Here is a 12,680-nt window from a genome sequence, read left to right on the forward strand (position 1 = left end):
AACATCAACAGTGATAAGCCATGTTGACAGCATGCACCCTTGATATGATATGATGGAAATGGCTCTTCACCTCTGTGGTCTTCCTCCCAAACCCAAATTCCCAGTTTAACCCTGAAGGAAAAATATCAGGCAAATACCAATCTACAAAACACCTGAGCAGCACTCCCCAAAATTGTCAAGGTAATCAAAAAACAAGAAAAGTCTGAGGAAACTATCACATCCAAAAGGAGCCTAAGGAGACGTGATGAGTAAATGTTAGGTGGGATCCTGCAACAGAAAAAGGACATTAGGAGAAAACTGAAGAAATCTAAGTATGGACTTTAGTTACTAATAAAGTAGCAATATTGGTTAATTCTAACTAATATACCACACTGACGTAAGATGTTAAGAATGAGGGAAACTGGGCACAGGCATAGGAGAACGCTCTATACTATTTTTGCAATTTTCCTGTACATCTAAGACTGTTCTAAAAAATAAATTTATTTTTTAAAAACTTAAGACATATAGCAACAAATTACATTATATGGGCTTTTTTTGGATTTGAATTTGAATAAATGGTTAAAATTATGAATCATTAAGAGACATTGAATAGTCTGGATATCTGTTGCTATTAACAAGTCCTTAACTGGTTTTGTTTTAGGTGTAAAAATGGCATGTTTTCTTTTCTAACGAGAGTCCTCTTTCAGGGAAAATACTGACATATTTGTGAATGAAATGTTATGATATCTAGGATTTGCTTCAAAATGATCCATGGGTGGGTGGGAGAAGCAGGTATCATATAGATGAAACGGGATTGTCCATGGTTCGGTAAATACTGGATTGGTAAGAGGCTGGGACGCATTATACCAATCTCTCTAGTTTTATATACATGCTTGAAATTTTCAAAAAAAAAAGTTGCAGAAAAACTTTATAAAGTCTGCCATGGTGTTTTGGATGCTTAGTTTTTAAACATCTTGCTGTTTGTTAAGGGATACTCACTATATATCATTAGCTAACATTAAGGTGTAATTATACTTAGTCATCATTAATGATGTGGGTGTGAATCTATATTTTAAATGCTCCTCTTGTCAATTTTGACTGTTTTGTAAAAAAAAAAAAGTTTTTGGTCATTCTCTTGAAAGATATGATTCAGCTATCTGGTTTACCTTTAGTGGAGCTAACAGAGCTCACACAAGGAACAGGTGTTAGCTCTGCCATTCTTCTGAGTATTTACTTATGTTGCATTTTTATTTTCATCACTAATTCATGGTTTCTTTGAAGGAAATCTCTTCAGATCCATGACCAATTTTGTGAAATTTAGTTTAGAATTTACGTAATATATCCCATAATTCCTCAAAACCAGACCCCTGAAGAGCAATACGTTACAATATTCGGGACACTCACCCACAAGGGCAATGCCGCCGACCACTCCCTGCAGTGGACATCCCACCAGGTTACCTCTCATACCTGTCACAACATGCCACCACCTGTCAGACAGGCCATGAAGGAGCCCTGGCCAATCCATGTATTACACAGTCGCAAAGCTCAATTACTTTTATTTTTAAAAATGTTCTTAAAAAAATAGAAATTCTATTTTTTATTTCTCTGCACACCAATGAGAGAAACTCCCTGGATCCCAACATGCTAGATAAAACCCCACACTGAGGTGCCTTCCCATAGGAGGGAGAACCCACCGTGAACACGTTCCTCAAACAGTAATTATAACTTTGGGTAGCTTGTGAACACCGTGAGTAAATTCCACATCTAAAACGCAGTTGAAGAGCTTATGTAATCCAAGCCTTACTGGCACAAGCCGTCACCTGTTTTATTGCACAGAATTAGCCGCCTGGCTCGCCTCAAGCATCCCCCAGGTGCTGTCACGCAGGCTCTTAGGAACAGGTGTTCTGCTTCGGCCATCTTGCCTGACCACTACCAGGGGCCCTCGGGAAACATAAATTTATTCTCTTTCAGCTTCTGGGAGCTCCAGGTATCCCTTGGCTTGTGACAGCATCACACCAGTCTCTGCCTCTGTCCTCACATGGCTGTGGGCCCTGTGTCTGTGTGAGGGTCTCTTCTTCTCTTAGGAGGACACCAGTCATATTGGAGTAGGGCCGACCCTACTCCAATATGACCTCATCTTAAACTAATTACAGCTCTAACAGCCCTATTTCCAAATAAGATCCCATTCTGAGAGTAATTGGGACTTCAGTACACCTTTTTGAAAGACACGTTCAAGCTCTAACAGTTGAAAACGATTTACAACTACTGCATAGACCTAAATCTGTCCTCAGAGTTCCTTGCTAAGCCAACTACCTCCCTTACGAGTTGCCTACCTCCATGGACCTATGAGACTTATTCCACTTTCCGCCTCTGGGAGTACCCCATACAACTCCATACCTCAGGGTTTGAGCCAGACTGAACCCTGGCATCAGAGAGAAAAGGATCTTTTTCATCCCAGCGCAGGTCAGGCACTTGCTTTCCCTAGGACGGCCTCCTGCTAGGATGCTGAGGACAGGCCTATCAAGATCCTGCTGAGAAAACCACTCTCTCATCCACAAGACCACACAATGCAATGGCCTTGGCGTGTTTCCCCAAATCTGCACTGTTGGATTTGAATGATACCCTAGATGAGACATAACAGATCAGTCTGATTTGGCTTATGCCATGATTAAGATTAGTGCTTTTCCAGTCCTCATCAAATATTTAAAAGCAAAACAACAACAACAAAACGCCTTCATGTCCACTTGGCACTTAGGGTCACCCTTTCACATGTAAAAAGGTAAACTCATTTCACAAACATCCTTTCAGCAAAAGCAAGCACGCGGTTTTACCCCTTGTCTAACCTAATGGTAGATAAAAATAAGTTTTGTATATTACCACAGGGAATTTTTTTAAAAATGTTGAAGCTAGAAATAAGATGTCATTGAACTTGGAAATGCTCACAGAGCATTATAATTTTCCCACAGTAACGACGAATTCACACTTCAAATAACTGCCATTAATTGCCATACCCAGCAATGCTGGAAGCTTAGGCCAGTGGAGGCTTTCCTGGCAAATCTACAGGTTTAGCACGAGCTCCTCACTCAAGGGATAGTGGTGATTAGCTGAACCAATCATGTCCTCTCTCTGGAATTTAAATGGAAGAGATAGAATTCTTATATCCCAGGGACATGGAATATAGTAGAAGGACACACAGAGGAAAGGCGGCATGCAGAGACCACAAGACAGAGCAGTCCTGAATAAGCAGAACCTGCAGAGGAGATAGTGATTGGTGGCAGAAGTTCCAGCTGCTTGGGGCGCCTGGGTGGCACAGTGGTTGAGCGTCTGCCTTCGGCTCAGGGCGTGATCCTGGTATTATGGGATCGAGCCCCACATCAGGCTCCTCCGCTGGGAGCCTGCTTCTTCCTCTCCCACTCCCCCTGCTTGTGTTCCCTCTCTCGCTGGCTGTCTCTATCTCTGTCAAATAAATAAAAATCTTAAAAAAAAAAAAAAAAAGAAGTTCCAGCTGCTTAAACAGGTAACAAGTGATCTCAATCAGTAGAACTACTTTGAATTCAGAATTAAACACCTTTCTCCACCATGTTTCTATAAGGTCTGGCTGCAGTCTGTCACTTCTACATGAATTCACGCCATCAATCCCAAATAATTTTAGGGAGTCATTTCTTAAACCAAACAAATTCTCCCCATTCTGGAATAATGGAATCTTCAAAATTCCTGTATCTGACCTTAACGACTCTAAAACAACTGGAACCTTTTTTAAAGGACTTTGTCCTTTACAACAGAGCTTCTCAGTCTGGACTCCTAATATTCCCAGGCTAGGTCAACACCTTCAAACTCTGAGGCAACTCACAGTAAGAAATACATTTTACAATGAAACTCAGTACCCAAAACATATATAACGCATTTACAAATACATATACACACACAACAAAAGTATCATGAAATAATACAAAACAATACTTACCAATTCGAGCAATCTATTTTCTATTCTGTTCTTCTATTTAAGAAAAGGTAACACCGCAAATCTGATTTCACAACCAACCAGGGAGTCTAGTAGCATCAGTTCAAAGTACTGTGGTAAGGGGCATCCAAGTTCACTGGATAAAAATGATACATTTTCCTGGAGACACACATTTTAAGACCTGAAGTTTTAAAATATTTTAAATATAGAGTAGAATGCAAAAACCATTAAGACAAAACACAGAATTTCACAGATACTTCTCAGTTCCAGCTGGTTGTCTGGGACTTTAGTCTGTAGAGACCCCAGGATCTGAACACACACTTTCCCTCTCTTAGAAGCAGGTCAGCAGGATGGTGGAAGGATTCTGCCCTAATGCCAGTGTTCTAACTCAACAGGCGTATTTATGGGACAGTCACACCACTAAATCTTCATACCCAGGAATCCAATCCTGCCACTCCTCTGTGCTTCCTGGGAAAGGCAAAGGGCTGTGACCAGCAGGTGGGTTGTCCCAACACAGTCAAACAGCCTGAGGACAATAGGGGACATTCGTAGGAGTAGCGAGAGTATCTGCCTCTTTAGCAACCACCAAGGGCAAGAAGATCAAGCGTGATGGAAGCCTCCCGGGCTGGAAAGGTCCCAAGCACATCCTCATTTCTCAGTCCTGACTTCCACCTTCATTTTCCGTGACCGAGGCCTCCAGCGCCGGCATCCCTTCCCCTACTCCAACATTGGTGCTCTTCACCACCAGCACTGGAAAAAGGGGTTGCCCCGTGTACTTTTTGTGGGAAGAACAGCGGCGTCCCCTTTCTGGAGGGGTCAGCCCGCACAGGAGGGCAAGTCCAGCAGACTTGAATCCCCCCTGCAAGGATGGTTCTGGAGCGTCCTCGGCCAGCGATGGCTGGTGTTTGACTTTGCCTACTGAATTAGCCACGCAGGTGTTGACAGGTAGGTATTTCCTGGGAGGTGTGCCGGGTTCGCCGGTGGCAGGGCTGAGACCAGAACTGGGGAGACACACACATATGTAGAGAAATGCGTAACATTTGGAATTAACGCATATTCCATTCTTCCCAGCATCCTACATCCAAGGATGACGCCTAGTAACCACCTTCAACCTCAATCCCAGACTTAGGAACTCTAAAGGAATGAAGGCGTTAAAGAATTAAAAACAAACAAACAAACAAAAAACCCACACAAACACCAGCAGCCAACCCACAAACCAGCCTGCAAGAGCTACGTGCCTCGCGCCTTTTAAGGGCTCTGTGGGCGCGAGTCCGCCAATCGCTTAACGTTCCGCCAATCACCACACTCCCCACAGTTTGCCCCGCCCCCCGCCCTGCTCTAACCAATCACTAGGGAGCTAGCTTCTCTCCGCCCCTCCCGCCCGCCCCCAACGCCTGAGATGTTGGAATCCTTCAAACTTCACTCGGCGCGCAACCGCGGGGTCGCAGCCGGAATTTATTTTTAGCTCTGGGCGAGCAGCCCCGCCCTCGGCTCCGCCTCCTAGCCGCCCCCAATCGGAGATGGAGTTTCCGTCGCGTCATCGCGCGGGCGGGCGGGAGCTATCCAATCAGCGCCCGGGAAGAACTGGCGTAATTAAACAGCGGCGGAAGAGGGTGGGAGGGTCATGACGCAGCGAGTTTTAGTCGTGACTTTTCCGGGGGCATCTTGGCGTCCTCTCTATTTCCCCTTAAAGTTAAACGTCGCCCGACGCACCCCCGTGCTTTTCGAGGGCGGGGGTGGCCGCCGCGGCGGGGAGGGCGGTGCTGACGCGAGTCGCGGCGGGGCCGGCGGCGGCGGTCACGTGGGCGTGTTTGGGGGCGGGGCCGCGCGGCGGTTCCGGGCGGTTGGGCGCGCGAGCAAGGAGCCCAGGCTGCCGCGCCTGCCCGCGCCCGCCTACCCCGCCCCTGGATGCCGCTGTGCCCCGGCGCGGCCGCCGCCGATCGCAGCACAGGAGCCGCCGCAGCCGCGGTTGATGTGGTTGGCCCGGGGCTGAGGAGGCAGCCAAGATGCCGCAGTCCAAGTCCCGGAAGATCGCGATCCTGGGCTACCGGTCTGTGGGTGAGTGGCGGGCGCCGCGCGGCCTCCGCGCCCGGGCCCAGCCTCGCCTGGGCGCCGGGACGCGGCGGCCCGGCCAAGTTTGGGGTCGGCGCGGCCATGTGGCGGCCGCGCGTTTCGTAACCAGCCGCCCGCCGCCGCCACCTCCATTTTGAGCGGAGGCGGCGAGGCCGGGGCCCCGTGGGGCGGCGGCGGGGGGCGGCCTGGGCTCGGGAGGACGTGCCTGGGGAGGCCGCGGGCGGACGGGGAGGTCCGGCGTGGCCCGGGGCCGCCGAGCGGGCGGAGGGGTCTGCTCCCGGCCGGAACCGCCGCAGGGAGCAGTCGCACCTGTCTTCTCTCCACCTTTTTGCGGCTGGCTGTCGCGATCTTGCCAGCGGCCTTTCCGCCCCAAATTAAATAAAGTCCGGGGGATTTTAACAAAGGAAACAGCACCTTGGGTTTTTTCTATCCGTGGCGAAGTTCAGCGTTTTAAAGAAAACCAGGGACCTAAAGGACGTTTGGCTACGGAGGGCAAGTTTCCTACCGAAGAAACCCGAAAGAGCCCTCTTCGAAAGCCCCCTCGATGTGGCCAGCGACCGAAGTAAAAAGGCAGAGAAAATGAGATTTCTGATCTCTCTGTGTCCTATTTTTCTTCGGGAAAAAATAAGGTCAGGTACTTGTAACCGGGCTGTTGAAGTAATTCAGAAGTTTGCCGGGGTTTCCCCCCCAGCCCCCAAAGGTTGACATATATTTGAAACTGTTCGTGGCAGTCGCCTTTTTGCTGAACGGGGGTGGTCTGTGGTGGGGTCGGGGGTGGACGGGGTGCCGGAAGACGAGTGAGAAAACAGAACCGTTGAACTTAACCATGCTTCAGGGCGAGGCTTTATTGTCTTTGACAACCGGAAGGCTGGAGAAATTACGTTTATCTTTTCGTGTTGTTTTTAAGAAGTAACTGTCTAAGGAAAATGTGCGCTTGATCTTGGGGGAGGGAGGTAAAAGCGAAGGTTTGGAGTCTATGGTGATTGCAGAAGGAGGCAACAATAACTGCCATAGGAAAGCTTGTAACTGCCTCCTACCCACTGATGAACTCCCCGAGTCCGCTTTCTCTTCTGCTTCCTCACCCCCATTTTCCACCGCCGGTGCCAGGGTCTGTGCTCTTTGACCAAGATCAGCTACAGCATGCTTACTCATCCTTTTATCATCTCTCTCGTCAAAGTGCCGGGGGGGGGGTGGAGGAATCATAAGAATGGGGGGAAATCAAAGGCTGAGAGATGCTTGTGTAGAGATAGGGGGTGCCAAGAGTCAGAGGGATAACTCTTGTATGATGCAGTGCCAAATCATAGGTCTGTTTGTGGGGGAAGAATGGGTGAGGGCCTTAGCAGCTGCCGCTCTGAAGTAACCACGCATCACATGGAGGCTTTTAAAAATCACTAGCAGTCCACTCCCCAAATGCCCGTGTGGAACCGAACCTTTATTGGCAGCCTGAATCACCCAGCCCTTGCTTCTCTCTTCTCTTTATTTCCTTGGCATTTTGAAGAGTGGGAAGAGGACATATCCTGGCTCCGGAGGGAGTTCTAACCAGATACATAGATGCACAGTGCTCACTAGTTGAGGATAGCAGTCTCTGAATAATTTGCAGGTGACCTCTACCTGGGCTACCTGTTTTAACTTGAGAGAATGTCCTAAAGGTACTGACTTACTCCTTGAAATTCTCCAGATGGTGATTCTAGTCTTCAGTAATAAGCAAGTCTAGTGTTTTATTGCGGTTTTGCTGAAGAAGTTCCTTATGTCCGATTGAGATCCATTCTATTTTGTTTTCCATCTAATCCTCATCCCCCTGAAGACCCAGATGTGACAGGTCACCCCTTCGCCTTCTGTTCACAAACATCTATTTTAAACTGCTTTTGGAATACTGTGCTCAGCCTCCAGTGAGGTACAAACTAAGTTCTGGTTCCTGTTCGCTGTGCCTTCCATATGTCATATTACTATATCCTACTTCAAGTGTAGTGATGATTAAAGTAAAAGGTATTTTGGAGAGTTTAAATTACTCCCAACCTTTGCCTTTGATTTTAACGTTGTTTACCTTTGTTAGGAACCAAGATACTTTGTGGTTTGTGGGCCTTTTGTTTTGCCAGCATCAAAAAAGGAAGTATTCCCCTGATGCTGTGTACTAGCCACTCTTCAGAGAATTACTCTGTATTTGGACTTAAGAAGAGTTTACGGACATGTTTACTTGCATGTGGTGCTATACGAGGGAAGTTGAGTATATGTGTTTCTAGGTTGTTCTTTTGTGATGCTGAGCTGTGTGTCGTATTGACTGACGGTAAAGAGTGGTAGAAAAAGGGGCATCTGGCTGACCCCGTGGAGTGTGTGACTGTTGGGTCTCAGGGTTGTGAGTTTCAGGCCCTTGTTGGGTGTAGAGATTACTTAAAAGTAAAATCTTTTTGAAAAAGCCTCAGCTAGAAACCACACCTTTCTTAGAATTTTCTCTTGATTAAATATCTTATCTCAGCTTGACTAGTAGGGTACTTGTCATTGTGACTTTGTCATGTCACAAATTTTATTTTAAAAGTTTGCCTTTAGATAAAACTACTAAATGCTATGATTGTTTTACTTGGCTTTCAAATTTTGGATTTTTTTTTTTAAACACCGATAAAACTGCCACTGAGGAATGTATAATTCTCAGGTAAATCGTACAACCCTTTTTCCTGAAGTACTTTTCCTGTTATTTACAATGTTAAGCTTTTAAGGACACGTCACCTATAACGCAGTCTGGCTCTCTGGGAGTTCTTTGTATTAATTGTTTCACTGGTGGCAAATGTTTGAGCTCCCTTACATCCATTGTTTCTAATACAACAAGTAGTCCTCTGATAGGAGGTAACTAAACAAGTTAAAAATGTTGTGTCGGGTAACGATCCTTGAATAAAATCTGGTACATCCTTCGCTGGAATCTTCTGCAGAGGGCTTTGATAATCTAGTTTATCCTCAGGCTATAATCAAAAAAAATTTTGTCCTATAAAAGTCTCTGAGATTAACAAAAGGGAGAGGATTGGGGCACCTGGGTGGCACAGTTGTTAAGCGTCTGCCTTCAGCTCAGGGCGTGATCCCCGCGTTCTGGGATCCAGCCCCACATCAGGCTTCTCTGCTAGGAGCCTGCTTCTTCCTCTCCCACTCCCCCTGCTTGTGTTCCCTCTCTCGCTTGCTGGCTCTCTCTGTTAAATAAATAAAATCTTAAAAAAAAAAAAATGGGAGAGGATCACAGGAATGTGAAAGATCATAAAAGAGAAAATGAAATAACTCTGTGGTTTGGTAAAAGACAATTCAAAAGTAACTCAAATTATTACCTTGTCAAAGTGTTTTAGGTAGTAAAAAAGATGCACCTTTTAGTTGGATACTTCATAGGGAAAAATGTCATTAAATTTGTTCCCAATAAAATACAATCCAGTTGTATTCTGATTTACTGTCTTTTTAAATTACTGTATCCTTTCCTGACACATTCCATTGAAAATGCTGAAGGTGGAACATTAGCCTGTGAAGTTGTGTGTTCAGGCACTCAGTAACATTTTGGTTGTGCACCTGTGGGTAGGGTAGTCCTGTAGTGGCCACCTTGTGTTGAAGATTGAAATTAACTTTGGGGGGGGTGTTCATTTGTTCTGTACAAGACGATAGTCAGACTTGGATTTGTGATTGATACTTCAGTGCCAAATGTTACTTTGATGTCCAAGTGGGTTATATCTATCCATAATAACCTTCATCACCCCAAAAAGAAACTCTGTACCTGTTAACACACTCCCCCACTCACCCCTGCCCCTGGCATCCACCTGCTTTCTCTTTCTGTGAATTTACCTATTCTGGACATTTCCTGTAAATGGAAGCATACACACGTGGTCTTTTGTGATGAGCCTCTTTTATTTAACATGAATATTTTCAAGGTTCATCCATGTTGTATAGCGTATACCAGTAATTCCCTTTTGTTGCCAAGTGATTCTCTGTTATTTGAATATGCCACATTTTATTTATACATTTGTCAATTGATGGACATGTGGTGGTTTCTACATTTTGGCTATTATGAATAATGCTGTTATGACCATTCCTATACAAATTTTTGTGTAGACATATGTTTCCATTTCCCTTGGGTGTATTCCTAGGAGTGGAATTGCTGGGTCATTATGTATAACTTTTTTTTTTAATATAATTAACTGCATTGTTTTAAAGATTTTATTTATATATTTGACAGAGCACAGCAGGGAGAGCAGCAGGCAGAGGGAGAGGGAGAAGCAGGCTCACGGAGCAGGGAGCCCTACACAGGGATCTATCCCAGAACCCTGGGATCGTGACCTGAGCCGAAGGCAGACCCCTAACGACTGAGCCACCCACGCGCCCCTATTTTTTTTTTTTTTAAGATTTTATTCATTAGAGAGAGAGAGTGAGTGTGTGTGCATGCACACTCGCATGCAAGCAGGGGGAGGGGCAGAGGGGGAAGGATGAGGAGACTCCCAGCTGAGCAGGGAGCCCAACGTGGAGCCCGATCCCAGGACTCCAAGATCGTGACCCGAGCCAAAGACAGACCCTTAACTCCCTGAGCCACCCAGGTGCCGTGTGTGTAACATTTAGAGGAACTGCTGTGTTTTCCACAGCAGCTGTGCCATTTTACATTCCCACCAATTGAATGTTGGTTTCAATTTCTTTACGTCCTCGCCAACACTTGTGGTTGTCTCTTTTATTTTAGCCGTGCTTATGGGTGTGAAGTGGTATCACATGAGATTTGTACATGATGTCTTCCATTCTGTGGGGTTGTCTTTCCACTTTCTTGATGATGTCCTTTGAAGCAAAAGTTCTCAATTTTGACAAAGTCCAGTTTTATTTTTTCTTTGGTGACCTGTGCTTTTGGTGTCATGTCTAAGTAACCGTTGCCTAATCCAAAGCCATGGAGATTTACTACTATGTTTTCTTTTAAGTGTTTTATCATTTTAACTTTGACATATTTGATCTATGATCTACTCAGTTAATTTTGTATATGGTAGGAGATGGGGGTACAACTTTATTCTTTTGCATGTGGATATCAAGTTGTCCTGGCACCTTTTATTAAAGACCATTCTTACTGGATTATCTTGACATCCTTGTCAAAAACCAGGTGACCATAATAAATGTTAGAGTTTGTTCCTGGATTCTGTTCCTTTGACCTTTATGTCTGTCTTTAATGCCAGTTATCACACTATCTTGATTGTTGTAGTTTTATAGTAAACTTCAAAATAGGGAAGTGTCAGTCTTTATACTCTATACTTTTTCAAGATTGTTTTGCCTATTATGAATCCCTTGTGTTTCCATATGAATCTTAGGTCCAGCTTGTCAGTTCCTGAAAAAAAAAAAAAAAAGCCCACTAAGATTTTGACAGGATGTTTTATAGTTTTGCAATTATCTTTAAATGTCTGATTTTGAAACCAGCTGAATTCTCATATCTGTTTCTAAATTCATTCCATTGCAATGTGTTATTTTAACGCAGCATGTGAAGGAAATCCAGCCTTGCAAAGATACCTTGTTGGGAAAGAGAGGAGTATTTTTTTTCTCAAGGTTTTATTTATTTATTAGAGAGCTTACACGCATGAGTGGGGGGAGGGGCAAAGGGAGAGGGAGAAGCAGACTCCCCACTGAGCGGGGATGTGGGGCTTGATCCCAGGACCCCGAGATCACCATCCGAGGAAAGTCAGATGCTTAACCAACCGAGTTACCCAGGCACCCAGGAGTATTTTAATACCTTTTTCAGGTAATTGTTTATGTTCTTTGATACTTGCCAGAACTCCGTAGGTGTTGGTGGTAGTTTCAGCTCCATAGGTGGTTAGTTGTAATATGCAACCTGAAATCATGTGGAAGAATTTTTTCTACTCCGTTACACTGAATTCCATTGCTTTATTTTGCACTTTGGATGTGTCTTCTACCCGTGACTGATCTTGTAACGTCATATCTTGGTTATTTCAAAAAGAATGGTTCACTGTTATGCAAATCCTTCCACATTTTGATACATTTCAACATACAGACTTTTTTTTTTTAAGATTTATTTGAGAGAAAGAGAGTACTCCTGTGAGCCAGGGAAGGGGCAGCGGGAGAGAGAGGCTCTCAAGCAGACTCCCCACAGAGCAGAGCCTGACCCGACCAGGAGCTCCATCCCAGGACCCCGAGATCATGACCTGAGCCAAAACCAAGAGTTGGATGCTTAACCGACTGAGCCACCCAGGCCACCCCAGCATACAAACTTCTTAATCACGTTTTTTAATATCACCATCAGTCTCTTTAGGAAAAAAAATGTAAATATTGGGAAGCTTTAATTAAGCTTACTGTGAGTGATGCAAGTTCTCCAAAATTCTGATTTCCTCCTAAGGGTTTGAATTGGCTCATTGGCAAAGTGCTACCAGCTTTACTTGAAGTGACAGTCTCATTTCTTTCATTTCAAGAAGATGCCTGCCGAATACAAACTATTTGAAATAATGATCGTTTGTTGGTCATTCTTGCAAGTAAAAATGCAGTTCTGTGATAAAAGTGGCTATTTTCAGATCACTTCACAAACAGTGGCGCACGTGCTTTTTTCTTCAAGACAGCCATCACACTTCAGGATGTGGGAGCGCTTTGTGTATACATCTCATTTGGTCACACGATATTAAAAAGGCATGCTTAAGGGTCAAGATAAAATTAATCATTTTTACTTCTTCCT

At 44.9% G+C, this 12,680-nt stretch overlaps 1 protein-coding gene across 2 annotated transcripts in view; it reads left to right on the top strand.

The window, feature by feature from the left end:
- The first annotated feature begins 5,771 nt into the window (after window positions 1-5,771).
- RHEB (Ras homolog, mTORC1 binding) overlaps window positions 5,772-12,680 on the top strand; it is a 41,354-nt gene continuing 34,445 nt past the window's right edge. The window contains exon 1 of one of the 2 annotated variants that reach the window (XM_040643781.1): window positions 5,772-5,998. In XM_040643781.1, the coding sequence (XP_040499715.1) occupies window positions 5,947-5,998 (52 nt within the window). In that variant the 5' untranslated portion in view covers window positions 5,772-5,946. The remainder of the gene's footprint in view (window positions 5,999-12,680) is intronic. The other variant, XM_040643783.1, reaches the window with a different exon arrangement.

This window comes from Ursus maritimus, unplaced genomic scaffold, assembly GCF_017311325.1.
Source record: "Ursus maritimus isolate PB19 unplaced genomic scaffold, ASM1731132v1 scaffold_3, whole genome shotgun sequence".
Taxonomy (NCBI): domain Eukaryota; kingdom Metazoa; phylum Chordata; class Mammalia; order Carnivora; family Ursidae; genus Ursus; species Ursus maritimus.